The 16,724-nt window shown below is 33.3% G+C and overlaps 1 protein-coding gene across 1 annotated transcript in view; it reads right to left on the reverse strand.

The window, feature by feature from the left end:
* Positions 1 to 633: 633 nt before the first annotated feature.
* LOC106469871 (POU domain, class 2, transcription factor 3-like) overlaps positions 634 to 16,724 on the reverse strand; it is a 61,049-nt gene continuing 44,958 nt past the window's right edge. Inside the window, exons 4-9 of the mRNA XM_022398443.1 lie at positions 15,719 to 15,973; positions 14,987 to 15,055; positions 13,450 to 13,611; positions 11,249 to 11,461; positions 6,114 to 6,234; positions 634 to 5,885 (exon numbers count right to left, since the gene is read on the reverse strand). Coding sequence (XP_022254151.1) covers positions 5,257 to 5,885; positions 6,114 to 6,234; positions 11,249 to 11,461; positions 13,450 to 13,611; positions 14,987 to 15,055; positions 15,719 to 15,973 — 1,449 coding nt within the window. The 3' untranslated portion in view covers positions 634 to 5,256. The remainder of the gene's footprint in view (positions 5,886 to 6,113; positions 6,235 to 11,248; positions 11,462 to 13,449; positions 13,612 to 14,986; positions 15,056 to 15,718; positions 15,974 to 16,724) is intronic.

The raw sequence follows: 16,724 nt of genomic DNA on the forward strand, positions 1-16,724 counted from the left end.
GTAATTGAACTGCAGTCAGAGAGTGTGTAATTGAACTGAGTATTGTTGAAGTCAAGCACGTGAGACGTTCGTTGAGAATTATAGCGCGACTGTTGAAATTATGTGTATCGCAAAGTTATATTCAGAAAGAATAAACCAGTTTTATTTAAGAAAGGACTTGTATCGCTAAAGTTTCGTCGGAACGAATTTACGGAAAATTAGCTAATGAACGGAGACGTAACAATATTATTTAACTTCGAAAGAAAAAAAAATGAATACAAGGACTTTAAAATTACAAACTTTCATTGAAAATTCTTAAATCTAAAAGGTTATTACGGCTTCTTTACAAACTTTGTCCATCTTTAATCTATGTTTTCCTTGAGCAGTGGAGGAATTAACTTTTTTCCCGCTTGGGAGCAATAAAATACTTTTCATTAAAGTCATAAGGTTTCGATCTTGTGTTTTCCTAAAAAATAAAGAGAATTGGAGATTTCACATATAATATTGCTTTGAAATACGCACTTTATTTGCATTTTTCGAAAAATTGTTTGGAATCAGTAATACTGTGTGTGTTTTATGTAAAATAGTAACTGAAGTAAACAGAAATGTCAATCATAGAATGCTACCAAAGAAAGTGTGAAAATCTGCCTTCAGTTTATTGCCCTCAATACCTGTACATAGAAGTTTAACATAACAAACTGATAGCCCATCTACAGACTTGTCTACTCAATTTTGCTGATGCTAATAAAAAATAATAAAGAAATCTGGTTATATTCATGGTCTATGCAATAAAATTAAATTTTTATTGTACGTGGAATAAAAAACAAGAAGATTTTCTTGTATAAAAGCTTTTTCCCTCATTGATTGTTTCTAGAGTTATTTAAATAACAAAAATTAAACCAAAGAAAAAGTTCTTATATGTATGAACAAGAAGATTCTAATTTAACAGTTGGAATGTTTTCAAACCTAAATTAGCACCTTATCTATCAGTAGTAAAGCTAACTCTCTCATACAGAAAATATGAAAACAAACAAGAATAATCCAAACATTTTCTTTGAAAATTTCCCTACACTGACTAGGTGGCAAATCAAATGTTAGAAGTCATTTTCATCTATTATCATTTCTGTTAATCTTAAATCTTCCTGGTTTACATATCATCACATACATAATTTGACAAACCATAAGCATTAATTTCTAGTGGTTTTCTTTCTAATCAACTGTTAAGCATTTTTTTTTTACTATACAGTTGACACAAAAAAGAACTAACAAACATTACAAGTATCTATAATAAAAATAAATGTACTGTTCTTGAAGTTGATGGCATCAATATACCTAGCTCTCAGTGGAGATGCCCATAACTGTAAAAAAAAAAGCTGTGCTAAGATCACCATACATAAACAACACTTGCGGATCTCAGTGGGCAGGTAGATATCAAGGTATCGCTTTTATCATTATCCATAGATAAACAACATACATAAACAACACTTGCGGATCTCAGTGGGCAGGTAGATATCAAGGTATCGCTTTTATCATTATCCATAGAAAAATGGATTTTTCAACGTAATTTTTAATTTACAGTTTTCTTTCTTCTAAAATCCTATAAACAGCTTATGTGTTAAGTGTATGCATAAGAAAAATATACATGTTCTTGAGACAATTAATGAAGACAGAGTGATGTCAACAAGAAGCTTTCTGTTATACTATCAATATGTAGCCTTTATCCTTAAAAAAAGCTGCTCTGTATGTTTGCATTGAGGGCTACAAAAGAAGAACTTGGCATTTTATAACATGGCGTAACTTGGGTTTGAAATAGGAGAACACAAAGTGATTGCTTTAACATAGTTTCCAACCTGAATAGTGCCCATGGTTATGAAGATTCTATTCCAAGAAATTCAAGTCACATTTAAACCTTTCTATTCTTGGATTACCAATCAGGATCCTGATCTACAGAAAAATTCAAGAGCATGCAAGCTAGCTTATTTTTATACACATGGTTTGAATACATATATAAATGATTTACAATATGAAATAGTTTATCCTTGCTACTAGGCAACTTGCACAATTTGAAATACCTTTAAAAGAACTGTTCTCTTTTTAATTGGTAGAAAACGATATTTCTTATAAGAACACAACCATGAGGTATGAGCCAGGCTCAGAGACCCTCACAAAGGGCTTGACATATAGCTTGAACAAGAGGTATGCACACAAACAAAAGCAAACCTTTCATTTAAAAACATCATATCACCTAGATGTATATATTATATAAACATTTCAGTAATAATTATAATCATTAAAGAAAAAGCAAGAAAAGTACATTAATTTTGATTTGTTAATGCTTGAGGTAGACTTTAGAATAAATTTCCCAGTGATTTAGATTGTGCACTTCAAACAACATTCACCACCTAACTACCCATCTCTGTGTTAAAAAGTACCACCAAATCATCAATACCTAACTATCCATCTCTGTGTTAAAGAGTACCACCAAATCATCAGTACCTAACTATCCATCTCTGTGTTAAAGAATACCACCAAATCATCAATACCTAACTATCCATCTCTGTGTTAAAGAGTACCACCAAATCAACTCCTGACCATGAAAAGAACCCCTTTTTTCCAATCATTGGTTACTGATGTCTGTTATTGTGTTTACGTATGCATGTTTCAATACTGTGAATAATTTCATCACAATCATAGTAAGCCAGATGTCAAATACACTTCAATGTGGGAATAAACATTTTTTGCCAAAATAGAGTATTTCCTTTGCCCACATATTCTGAGATTTGTGACCTGGCCTTTGAAATGTAAGATATCAATTTATTTAGGAACCACAACCAAGCCCCACAAGGAAGGCTTTAAGACACTTAAAAACCCCTGATATTGTTACCCCATCTAGGTAAAAACAGATGTTAACAGTTTTCCCTTGCCAACATAGAATATGCCGAGAAAAAAAAGTTATGTAATTAAGGTAACTGAGTGCTTATTCCAACACAAGAAATTTGGAGTAAATTATCTTTTACCAAAGATGTCATTCATTTGTTCAAAATATAAACTATTAAGTTGTCTAGTTACATAGTTGTCTACAGTGTAGCCCACAATTTATTTACTATTTTGCTTATATTCTTTGAAACAATAAAACACCTAAGATATTTGAAGGTCTTTAGATAAATATATATAAGTCAATGAAAATGTTAATAGTTTAAAATCAAAATTACTTTTTCCTTTAATGAGGTATTTTAGACAAAGACAAGGTGCAGTATGAAGACAGTTACTATAAACCAAAAGACAGATGATAAGAAACCAAAATATATAAATATGATCACAATCAGCCATATCGTGATGTTTAAAATTTGAGAATATTATCGTTTGCAATTATTTCAAGCAAACAAAAGAAATTAATTTAGTAACTAGCTGAAGTTCAATGAGGTATTACTGTACGTATCATATTAGTCAGTCTTTCTGGTTTCCTAAAAAATAACTACTATCTTGGTCTTCAGAGTTGTTATAGCATTGCACCGTATAAAAAATTAGAACCAACAACTTTCCTGTTATTTGCTCTGAAAAACAAATGGTTCTACATTGGCAAGTTTCCAATATTCGGACCTTGAAGTGTTAAAACTTAAAACTTGTACACACGTGATACATATTCCAAAAATAAGCATAATTAGCTATCAGATAATTATTAACAAGCAACATGATGTGATAGAAAGAGATATGAAGGCAAATGTATTTCACATCAATCCCCTATAACAAAATAATCCCAAGCATTCAATAACATGACTGATAAACTAAAGGACTTAATTGCTTTGTTTTCTTTCTTCACTGCTTACTACCAACAATCTTTTAGACAGATTAAATAGTACACATGGGAGAAAAAAAAGTGATTGGCTGGTTTGATTCAGTGCACAAGACAAATATTGGCTAAATCTGTCTTTTATGACTATATTTACATGCAGGGTCGGGCACTAGAGGGTACTGGGGTGACCATGCTCCCTCAAATTTCACTCTGGCCCACTTAATTTCTTTCTTCCTATAGGTTTAAAAAATTGTATTGATTTTTGAAATCTCTAAGAAGAGTCAATAAAAGCTCCACTGACCCCTAAAGGAGAGGAGCCGGATCTGTCTACTTGGGAATTTTGTCTGTATAAAAATCATTACCACTTTTAAACTATAAACCCACTGAAAGCACATCTTATTAATGACCTATATACAAACAGTGACAAAAACATTACATGGTTTAAGCTGTAGAGAAATAACAAGTGCCACAATATGATAACAAGGTATTGTATCTATGTTTGTGTACCTCAAAGGAGAATCCTCATCCTTCTTAATAGATATACTTCAATGCCACAACTTAACTCTTTGAAATCTAGCTTAAGCATAATTTACTAACAGTTTAACAGTAAGAAAACGAAATGTTTGTAATATCACACCACAGTTACAAAGTATATTGTCAGGTACAAACAATTATGTTAAACACCTGGATATACTGTTTCAACTATTATATAGTCCCAGTTTATCCACAGACACACACAAAAAGAAAGTAAAAAAACCCGCAAATTATGAAGTTCTAGTAGAAAATTTCCATGAAAACTTTATAGTTTCTCATAAATTCTGATGAACAGAAGCTAATTTGGAGTATTCCAAGTTTCCATATGTGAACAAACTAAAAAAGAACATGAAAACACGGTTTGTTTTGAAAATCTCAGATGAAGTGGGTCGGCCTTTGACTTTTTTTGTAGCTATAGACTTATGCAGTAAAAAATGTCAGTTATGCACTAACCTTTCAGTTCGAAACCAATGACAGAATAAAATATGATATTCCCTGAGTCACAGCAGGTATCAGGTATTTCTCTAACACAGTCAATACTAACTATATTTGCACAGTTTAGCACTGAGGTATGTATTTATGAGTTACTATCACGTACAAGTTGTTTAGAGGTATCTTGTTGTTTAACGGTATCCATCACCACCAAAATGACTGCTGCTCTCTTCTCTGATATATATGTGTGTATAAGTATATATTTTATTTACCCGTTTAAAATCAATCAAAGTTGAATATCTTTAACTCTGAAGCTTTGCCACAATATTAATATTAATGATCACTTTCCTTTAGGAACTATAGTATAGCAATTTTTCAAGAAAACAATTATTTACAATTGTTTGCTCTCATTCAGTGTCATGCTATTAACTGTCTGAGAATAATTCCAATAAAAAAAAACTATCAATTTTTCTTGATAGGGTGTCACTCTGGCAGTAGAATTTGCAATGTTATGTATTTCAAGCACTGGGAGGGGTCATGGTAATTGAGGTAGCGAGTTGAGCAGAGCTTATGGGTATTAGGGCAGGAAAAACACCGCTCAAAGATGATGCTGTTGATGTCACATCATGGGAAGAGCCAGGAGAGTTTGACCCTGATGAAACACCAAACGATGTAGCAGCAACAGCCAAAGAAATACTTTTAGGGGTTACAGGTGAAGCTGAAAAGGAGTCAAGAACTGAAGTTGCTGGGTTTATTCGTTTCTCTTTTTGGCGACGGTTGCAAAACCACACACGAACTACTTCTTTATCCATAGCTAGTGACCTTGCAAGCATGGTAATTTCATCTGATGTTGGTTTCGGCATCTGTTTAAAGGCTCTTTCTAGCATTACTCGTACATTAGTTTCAATGCTAGTTCTTTTCTTCCGTCTCCTTCCAATAGCATCAGGTGAGTTATTGACATGTGTGTGTAAAGCTGGATTATTAAGAGAAGCATCAGCATCTTCTAGCCAACGCTGTAAAAGTGGTTTCAGTTTGCACATATTTTTGAAGCTGAGGTTAAGTGCTTCAAATCGGGATATGGTGGTTTGACTAAAGTCATTTCCATATAGTTTGCCCATGGCTAGACCCACATCCCCTTGAGTGAACCCTAGATGTGAAAAAAAAAGTTTTAGTTTTGTGACAGTATCAATAAGAATGTATCCAAAAACATAATATACATAGAACATGTCTGTCTACTAAACTTTAGCTATTTTACTAAGAAAATAAAGTTTCATTGTATATGGTTCACTAATTTTACTCAAATGTTTCAGTCTATCATGTTATCTTTTATTCAATTAGTAGTTTTAAACATTAAATGCTAGTATTGTCTTCTCACCCATCTTTATTCTCCTTTGCTTGAAACTCTTGGCAAACTGTTCCAATTCTTCCAAATCCATATTCTCTTCAGAACTGGGCTCATTTACTCGGGATTTGACTTGTGAGGTCACATTTACATTCTAGTTACAAAAATACTAGGAGTTATAAGTATTTTCAAGACCATAGATCTACAGCTAACAAAGAAATAGGTTTGAAAGTGTTTAAAACAAAGATACTCTCTTACTTTCATAGTAAAATGTAGTTAGGCAGTTAGTTACAATAAAAACAAGATGAAGTTTTGCATGCTATTTATTAAGACAAAGAATGCTATCACACACAATGCTTTTTACTCAGTTTCAAATAGACATATATATATACTTGGTGTGTCTAACTTTTCCTAACAGTCACTTAAGATGCAATATGACACCAGATGAATTACAATATTTCTCAGATTTAAAGACAGAATACTTCTGGTGAAAATATCAAATGTTGTCCTTGTCTGTAAGAATGTAATGGTTCTACCACAAAGCGACTTGGCATCAGACAGGAATAAGCAAATTATGAAGATAGAAACAAAGTCACGCCTATTAGAACATAATTTACATGAGTGTCACATATTAAAATGATTTGATACCTCATCTAAGACCAACGTTTTCTTTGTTGGAAAGAGTACACTGATTAATTAGAACATACTTTACATGAGTATCACATATTAAAATGATTTGATACCTCATCTAAGACCAACGTTTTCTTTGTTGGAAAGAGTACACTGATTAATTAGCGAGTTCTTAATTTAATAAGAATACCCCCAGCTAAAGTGGATTGTATTAAATTACAATTGATTATGAATGCCACTGGTAGACAACACCAAGCTCTTATAACTGAAACATTATCATAAAAGTTTGTATATTTCTTGCAGATTCTGTTTTTTATAAAATTTCAAGTTAGATAGAAAAAGGGTATTGTGCTAAGTTTTTAATCTTGACATTTCTAGAAATTTGTATTGTTGTTCATCCAGAAGTAAGTTTTATCATAACTCGATGAATCTGGCCTTCATGACTAGAACCTTCTTGAAAATTTAGAAAACAACTTGAGTTATATATAAGAAGTCAGCTCGGCTAGATTATATTATTTAGTGTGTCAAAGTTAAGTTGAACACTGGGTGACGATCCTAGGTGTTGCTTGGACAGATGCTGAACCATCATGTAAATGAAGGCCAGTTGCTTCATAGGAGCTTGAAGAATGTTATTATATTACTAGTGGTCTTCTGGTTGTATACTGTTCTATTGATACCCCCTGTTTTGCTTTTCCTAGCTAAAAATACTGTACATTGTTTTGCAGCAGTCTCTTTCCATCTGTATGTCAGTAAAGACATTCCATGGTTGTCACTTTCAGAGAAGATCAATATTCTGCCATTAGAATTGTGCCAGATATAGGGGTTCCTCTTGCAAGCTTCTCAGCCACCATGAATATTATTCGGTACTGCCAGTGAATCACTCACAAATATTATTATTGTGACTGTATATTTGTAGTTCAGTGCTTTTATCAATCTAGAAAAGAGCTTGATTTATGGCTTCCTTGTGCTGCTTCAGTGGTCCACCAGTCTTATGCAGAATATTACTGCTCCATGAGAAGATAATGCCCAATCAGCTCCCTCACTCCCTGTCATGTAGAAACCATCTGTGGCTGTCCACCATGATATTTAAGTAGGAGCTGACAGGTCTTTTTTTGCTTCATCTTCTGTAAAATTTCTAAACATTACATCTAGGCTCATTTTCACATATCCCAGTGGTGGTAAATGTTTATTCCAAATGGGGTATCTAAGATACAGTAGTAATCAATTATCTCAAGTGGTGGCTGTGTAGCAAATGTCCAGCGATGATTTTACTGAGGCACGTTTTAAGACATTCCCCTACTTGGTTGATGTCTGTGGGATCGTTGTGGAGCTGGAATGTCCCAATGAAAAGGGCAGCAGCTCACTGACAGAATGCATGGTATTGATACTGCAAGGTTCTAGTGTTGATTTCTGCTTTAAGTACTGTTGTTGTTTTGTGATGTTGCTGTGGTGTAATAGAATATTGTATGGGTGGTTGAAGTACATCCTGTGACTGATTTTAAACAGATTTTTTGTATTTCTTAAACTTAACCAGCAGCATAGCATTCATTTTACTCATCAGTATTACAACATCCAGCATGGAGTAGAGTATAAGAAGGTGACATTCTTCAGCATGGTTACCATGGTGTTAATTTGGCAAGTTGAGTTTTCTGTCAAAGATTACCCTGAGGTATTTCAATGTTTCTTCCAGAGGGCTGGCATGTAGTGCCTGTAGAAGATGGTAATGGTCTGTCTTCATCAGCATGGTTACCATGGTGTTCATTTGGCAAGTTGAGTTTTCTGTCAAAGATTACCCTGAGGTATTTCAAAGTTTCTTCCAGAGGGCTGGCATGTAGTGCCTGTAGAAGATGGTAATGGTCTGTCTTCATCAGCATGTCTAATTTGAGTATGCAGAATATGACTGTGGCTCCAGCAAGATTGATGACTGTTCCTGTTCCATTGCACCATTTGCTTATCCTGCTTATGGTTGCATTTTGCTTTTAAATTCTGATTTGCTAGATTACCAGCTGTACACCAGCATATTGACAGCAAAGGTTAGTACACACCATCTAGTTGGTATGTGAAGGTGCATTAGATATATGGTGTAGATGCTGAAAAGGACTGGCTAGATTGAATATCCTTGGGCTAGACTGGCATTGATAGTGATTAATTCTCATTGCCAGCTTTCTTGCTTCATGATGCATTTTCTGCAGTTATGGATCATCTAAACAAACTACACTGAAGCCTATTCTGAGCATTTTTTCAGCAGAATGGGCAGCTGAAGTCTTTTTTTAAGGGTCTTCCACATATGTGTTCTGATCAGCTACTAAGCCTTCTTATGTATCAGCTGTGAATTTATCAGCATTGATCCAGGTTTCTATTCCACTGCAATAACCACTTAATGATGGTAGTGGTTCATTATCATAGGTAAACTTTCTGTCTACAGTCTTCTCCGGGACCTTGCCAATGATCTTTCATAAGATGATAGTTTGATGGCTTTTAAGGCAAGAATGGGTAAGGATTTGGTAAAGACATAAGTCCATATTTCAGGGATACTATCCATTGCCCAGCTATGTTGCTACTCCAACAATAACTTGAGATGTTGGCTTCTGTAAGCTTCTTAAAGATGGAAATTCATACACCAACTGGTCCTGGAGTTCTATGTATCTGATCGCAACTAACGATGTCTTCGATATCTGCATGTATTTGTAGCTTGATTGGGAGCTATTGAGTTATTCTTGCATGCCACTATGGCCATAATGGTTGATGTATCTGAGCATGAAGACCTTACTTTGGTTTTTATCTGTGTAGAGTGCAGTACCATCATAATTTTAATTGACTGAAATCACCATGTTTTTGATTCCTGTGCCAACCATAAGCATATGGAAGTGCAAGATTAAAGTACTTGTGAGACTGGCCTTGTATTTAGGTAGATGATTACCTGTAAAAAAGCACAGGTATTTAGGCCTTGTTTTCCTCCTTCATTGGCAGGTCATTTGAGATCCATTGTTCCCACAGGTACCCAGTGCTCTTTTTTAATATACATCATTGTTTATAGGCAATAAATAAAGCACTTGATGTTCAGAATTCCTGTTCCTAACCTGTCTGCCCCTAAGAAGGCAAAGTAAAAGTCACCCAGTCAAATCAGTAGCCTATCTGAATTATGCTGCCATTTTTGAAGTGGGCACATTCTCATCATTTGCATAAAAAATACCCTTCCTCTTTTAAAAGCCTCCCTGGCATACGACCATATGCTGATCAGTCCTGCTTAAATTTGGAAATTAAGCAACTTCATGTTGTTTCCTCCCTCTAGTAACAATGCAGTGAAGTGTTATCCCTGCTTGATGATCTGTTAACCTATCCATTATATGTAATACTATACATCTTGCAGATCTAAGTTGCTTTGGCCATTTGATACCATATTACAACAACTAGACAACAGGTTACAGTCTGTTAAAGTGAGTTATTGAGTCTGTTGGGCAGTTAATAAGTAATCAGTGCACGAATTAGTCAGTGTATCTGTTACTTAAGCAAGTTAGTCAGTTCATTGCTACGAATATTGAGTGTGTGTGTTTTGATGAAGAAATATAAGTATGAAATGAGTAAGTTAGTGAAATGGAATTTCTGTTAGACATGGTTTATTTGCAAAGTTAGACCTATCGCAATGAAGAATAGTTATGCTAAACATTAAACATGAAATTCAAAAATAAAACACTTTCATTATCATTAAATGAACTGGACTTTCTATTCTTGTTTTTATAGAATAATCCAATTGAACCCATCAAACAATAGAAACCATCACAATGAATGTGATAACACTGGTCTTACTACTAGAATATGCAAGATGACAAGGTTTTACTTTTATCATAACTTAATAAATAAGATTTGATTCAGAGAATGGAGAAAGTATTTAAGGTTAATTCAAACTATTTGCTGCATTTAGCTTAGCTCCTTGATTTTTTATGTATAGCTAATTTTTCTATACATTAATAATTACAAGCTCAAAGTTCGTGTAATATATATTAGTTAATCTGAACTAAATGATGATTTGCATATCAATGTTTGATGTGCTACAACCTACAGAACAACCTACCCCTTCACCCATTATAAAACACAAAATATAACTATTTCAGATTTTAGTTATTCACTTTTAAATCAGATTTAATACAGTCAACCTTCAGTATGTTATAAATTGCACAGAGTTTTTAAATTATCCATATTATGAGAGTGATACTACAGAGAGACATTCAGTACGTGAGCTAACTGTGCAAAATCTTTTAAACCATACTAACAATAATAGTTAATAATAACTATAATAGGGCAAGAATAACTTTAAAAAAATACATAGCTGACTGTTTAGTATTTTAGACAATTTTGAAAACTTTGAAAAATTCAATACCAAAAGTACACCAACAACAAATGGTGACGTCAGATTTTCCCTTTTTAAGGGTAAGGTGGGCTGTCATTTGGTTATTTGTCAGAATCTGACTCTTGGGTTTCTCTGAAAGGTTGTAAGTTATTTACACTGTAAACCATCTGTATAAATGACTAACACAAACCTTAGGTTGGGCTAGAGAGAGGGATGAGAGGCCTTGTAGTTCTTGCTGTGGTTTGGAGAACTGAGAGTGATGCTGTTGAAGTTGTTGTAAGTGTTGTTGGGTCACAGCAGCTGTTGCTACTTGTGATGTTAATACCCCTTGAGGAAGGGAGGCGGCAGCAGCTTGGTTTGCTTGTAACTGTAAATTCTGTAAAGACTGCTGCATCAGAAGTCCCTATATAGGAGGTATTAAAAAAACCTCTAACGTACATATAAATTTAATTTTTTCTATTTTTCTTTTATTACAAATACATATGATGGAGAGTTGGAATAATACATCCATGTATATGTTTCATGATTTATTTGTTCTATTGATAGGCAAACAGTGTAATTGCAGTTGTCAATTCTTCATGAAAGTGCATTGTTCATAAACAAATCATGCTAAATAAAGTGAAACTGATGCTGTAACAGCTTGCTAAGTGAATGTCTACTGTATGCTTAACTAACACTAAAACAAATAAAAATTAAAGATTATCTATATACATACAGCATTGTAAATAATTATGGAAACATGTGTGCTACACAAACAGAAGTCAGAAACAATAAGTTATTGCAACTTGAGTGTCAACTTAAGAAAAGCGAACAAGTTGTAAGTTCCATTAGTATTTTCAGTTTGCTTTAAACAGACCTTGATTTTTATGGTACCATAAGTTTATCAATGTAAGGTTGTGAAATATTGTTCCAAACGTCCCATATTACTCCTCACAATTCAATCAAGGTTACTCGGTTGTTATTCAAACTTTTCATTTTCCACATAAACTCATAAAGCCTTAATGATTTTTATATTAGGATTTTGTAAAGGCTAGCTGTGATTGCTCTATTAAGTTGATTCTCTTCTCTAGGTATCATCTCACCACATATGCTGCATGCTTGGGATCACCGTCTTGCTGGAAGATGAATCCCTGCCCAGAAGTTATTGTTCTTGAGACAACTACACAAGCGTTAAGGATTATACTTGTAGGGTGCCACCAATTTTGTGTAGATCTTCTACAACATCATTAACTGAGTTGCAGCCAACACTTGTATTGGTCCCTCACCATGCTTCATTGTGTACACTGTACATTGACAGTGATGTCATTCTCCTCTCTGCCACCAAACACATTATTGTTGATTTTGGTCTGGCAATTTAAATTTTGATTCATTTGTAAAGAGCATACTTCTGTAATTTTGCTCATCCCATTATTTGAAGTGTGATGCCTATTTCAGTTTTTCTTATGGTTATCCCTTCTAAGCAATGACGTTTGAGAAGCTTCAAAGTTTCTATAGAACTTATACTGAAACATGAAATTTCATTTCAATCTGTAATGTGGAGTAACCAAGGTAGTAATGTGGCATTTCTGTTCTGGTAACCACAAGTACAACACCACACTATTGCTGGAAATAGTATGACTGTCTGTACCTTTATAAGCCTTATGCTGGTGTGGTACTGTCTGATTGGATGAATGGCAGCCAATCACAGTGTAAGCTATCAACACATGACTGTACTCTAGTGCATTGATCTTCCTACAGAAGAAGGGAAGCCATCTCATAATATTTATATTTTATACTACTTTTTTCACTGTTTCCATAATTATTTTCAACATTGTATTTATTACCTCTTCTCTATATGTTAAATAATTCTGAATAAAAGTTTTATACACAAAAAAGTATCCTTGTAAATAAAAACTTCATTCCATAAGACATTATAATGTATTGTTACATCTCTGTTCGTTGGTTGATTTTCCGTAACTTCGTTTCCACGAAACTTTAGCGACACAAGTCCTTTCTTAATAAAACTGGTTTATTCTTTCTGAATATAACTTTACCAATACACTTATTTTCAACAGTCGTGCTATAACAACGAACGTGCTCAACTTCAACAATACTCTTTGACTGCAGTTCAATTACTCACTACACTGTTTCCGTGACGTTGTGACCATCTTATATATATACAAGACTAACACATTCTTGAAGGAACAGGATATTTCTAGAAAACGTGGCATGACACTAGTCATGTGACCTCGCTGACACAACAGTATTACAGAGTATTTTTATATTACATTAACATATATTACATTAACATTAATTACATAACTAATTATAATAATATGTTCTAACTTACTATTACTATGAAATAATGTGTGACATGTTTGAGTGAAAACATAAATATCTGGATTTACATACTTGGTTTTGGAGAAATAACTGAGCTTGCATGTTGGCAGACAAGTGATTGGGTTGGAGGTACACAAACTGACTCATATTCTGTAGACTCTGCTGCTGCTGCTGGAGTTGTTGAATGTTTTGTGGACTAAGATGTAGACCCGGTAAGCCAGAGGATACTGGAAGCTGCATTAAGAAAATAAAATTTTGTCATATGTATATCCTTAACAACCGTTTCATGAGAAAATTCTGCTACATTTTGACCTTTGAACCCAATAAAAATTTTCATATTTTTATGCTTGAAACTCGGTTTATATAAATCATATTTCATAATTAGAGTTATGTTCTACTAATAAAATATTAGCTGTATTAATTATGGTCTCTGAAGCACGATTTCACACTGAAATTGTCATATTTTGATCTTTAAAGTAGTGTCTTACATTATTCATCACATTTTACTCTTACAGCACTGATTCAGATATAGTCTGTGTTAATTATGATCTATGAACTATTATTTCACACTAAAACTGTCATATTTTGATCTTTAAAGTAGTGCCTTACATTATTCATCACATTTTACTCTTACAGCACTGATTCAGATATAGTCTGTGTTAATTATGATCTATGAACTATTATTTCACACTAAAACTGTCATATTTTGATATTTAAAGTATTCTTTTACTTTATGACTTTTATTATATTTTGCTACTACAGAACTCTTTCACACTAAAAACTGTCATTTTTAACCTTTGAGGCACTATCGGACTAAAATAATAATAACAAATATATAGAAATATATCCTGTAAAACCTTTTTGTTTCCAGTATTTTATGTTCGTCTGATTTGCCCTCCAGTGGCACAGTGGTATGTCTGCGGACTTACAACGCTAGAATCCGGGTTTTGATACCTGTGGTGGACAGGGCACAGATAGCCCATTGTGTAGTTTTGTGCTTAATTACAAACAAACAAGCAAATCATCTGATTTTGAAATAATCCCTATGCTAGTTCAGAAGTAAATAGCCTAATCCTTTTACTATTGGATTAGTATTTTGGTAATTCTTGTATGTTTATTGCTCAATAAATTTAATCACACCTAAAGTAACTGCTGACAGGGAAAGAGTCCGGAACAAATATAAGATATATGAAATGAAAGAACTAGTTGACAGTATCTCATTTACCTCACCTAAAGTAACTGTTGACAGGGAAAGAGTCCAGAATAAATATAAGATATATGAAATGAAAGAACAAGTTGACAGTACCTCATTTACCTGGACCTTTATCATGTTCTTTCTTTTATAGGACATCATATAGTATTCTTAGCATTTTGGTAAAACAGAACCCCCTACAGTCCCCAGAACAATGATATGTCCATTATTACTCTGTTAAGTAAGGATGTAACTATATTTAATTTTGGTATTAGTTAGCTTGAAAGGTTTCCTCAAGAACAATACCGAATGTGATATTAAAGGAACTGAATATAAAAAATATGTATATGCTTGTGTGAGAATACATTAAATACTATCTGGTACTTAAACTACCTAAATCAATTATACATAACTGACCTTTCCCATCAGAAACTGTTGTGCCAGTCCTTGTAGTAACATTGACTGTTGACTGGGGGTAGCCATTAACTGTACAGAGATAGAAAATTATATGCTGGTTTAAAAAAATGTGTTACGGAAATGAACTTCAAATAATCATTTTATAGGTCTACCTCTGCTAATTTTTGGTCTCTTGGAGTTCCACAATATTTAACAACAGTGATAATGGCCTTCATGTAATTTTGTTACATGGGCCCGACGAGGTCCAGTTGTACCACTGGTTAATGTCCCATGAATTAAACTAGCTTTTGCCTATTAGAATCTATATCAACAAAAGCAATAAAGAACTTAAACTTGCAATGTATATATATATATATTATTCCAATTTGACGTTTCTGCCCAGTAGATTTACGTGTAACAGGACAGCAGCTAACTGGGTATCCTTACCAAGTTATATTACCCAATTAAACATAATTTATGACATATTACAGTTTTATGATGAAACAAACAGGTTCCGGTACACTTTGGTACATTTTTAGCATATTAAACGTAATTTTATGGATTATTTGATAATGAAGATCCATAACTACATAGGCATTGGCACACGGGGCTTATGGCCCAATTCTGTTTGACAGTGTATCGAATCCCCAGTTGGTGTCTCGAAAAATCAGAATAGAAAACCCATGATCAATATCACACTGAAATGCCACACACTTATATATGAAATGAAAGACTTAATATGTGCTTTGTTACCTGGTTTAATGACAGCTGTCCTGCAGCTGATGTAGCAGCTGCTAAAGCATCAGCTGTTGTGGTGCTCACCACTGATGTAGGTGAAATGGCAAGTGAAGTAGATGAGGTTGTTTCAATGGGCAGATGAGTGGATGATTTAGTGTGAGAAGCTGACACTTCTGTTTTAAGCAACTGACCATTGAACACGTGTTTATCCTTGCTTGCTTGGTTTGAGTGAATTGTAGCATCAATTGGTTCATCATCATCATCCATAGCCTGCGTAAAGAAAGCAGAAATTTGTCCTTATATGTCATAAATAGTACAATATTGTAAAGTATACAAAACCTTGAGTTATTCAAATATTAAGACATTAACATGCTATTAGACTCACCTATGAGTTGCACAACGTCTTTAATATACAATACAAATAGCAGAATTTGTTTAAATGCTGTGATCTAACAACCTCACAAAAAAACAATTGAATGTATACAACAATCATAAGGCTAACATAATACAACTCAAGGTAATGAAGGCTTTAAAAAGCATATTGAAATAGTAAATAATTTATTAAGTATTATAAATACGTATATTTACATCTTTATTATATAAATTTGTGTATAAAAAATTCTTTATACCTAATTTACATTTCATACACCATAATATATGAGAAATGTTCATAGCAATAGAATGATACACTCTGTAACAATGTTTTTTTTTTTGCAATGCATGTTCTAATTTCTTTTGTAACTTTTCAGGATTTATTTTGATACTTGTTTTGTATAGATATATTCAAGACTGGAGTCTTGATCATCAAGTTTAGATCCTATTGTCTTAAAAATCTAGAAAATCTGTTCATCATAAGATATAAAATTATTTGAATTTATAAATTTATAGAAATGTTTCATTTGGTTCTTTTTTTATGCTACAATTTTCAAATATTAAATTTACGTAATGTTTTGATTAATGTTTCAAACATTATTTAAAACTTCTCTCTTTAGGTTTTATATATATATATATATATATATAT

The sequence above is a fragment of the Limulus polyphemus genome, unplaced genomic scaffold, assembly GCF_000517525.1.
Source record: "Limulus polyphemus unplaced genomic scaffold, Limulus_polyphemus-2.1.2 Scaffold3696, whole genome shotgun sequence".
Lineage (NCBI taxonomy): Eukaryota > Metazoa > Arthropoda > Merostomata > Xiphosura > Limulidae > Limulus > Limulus polyphemus.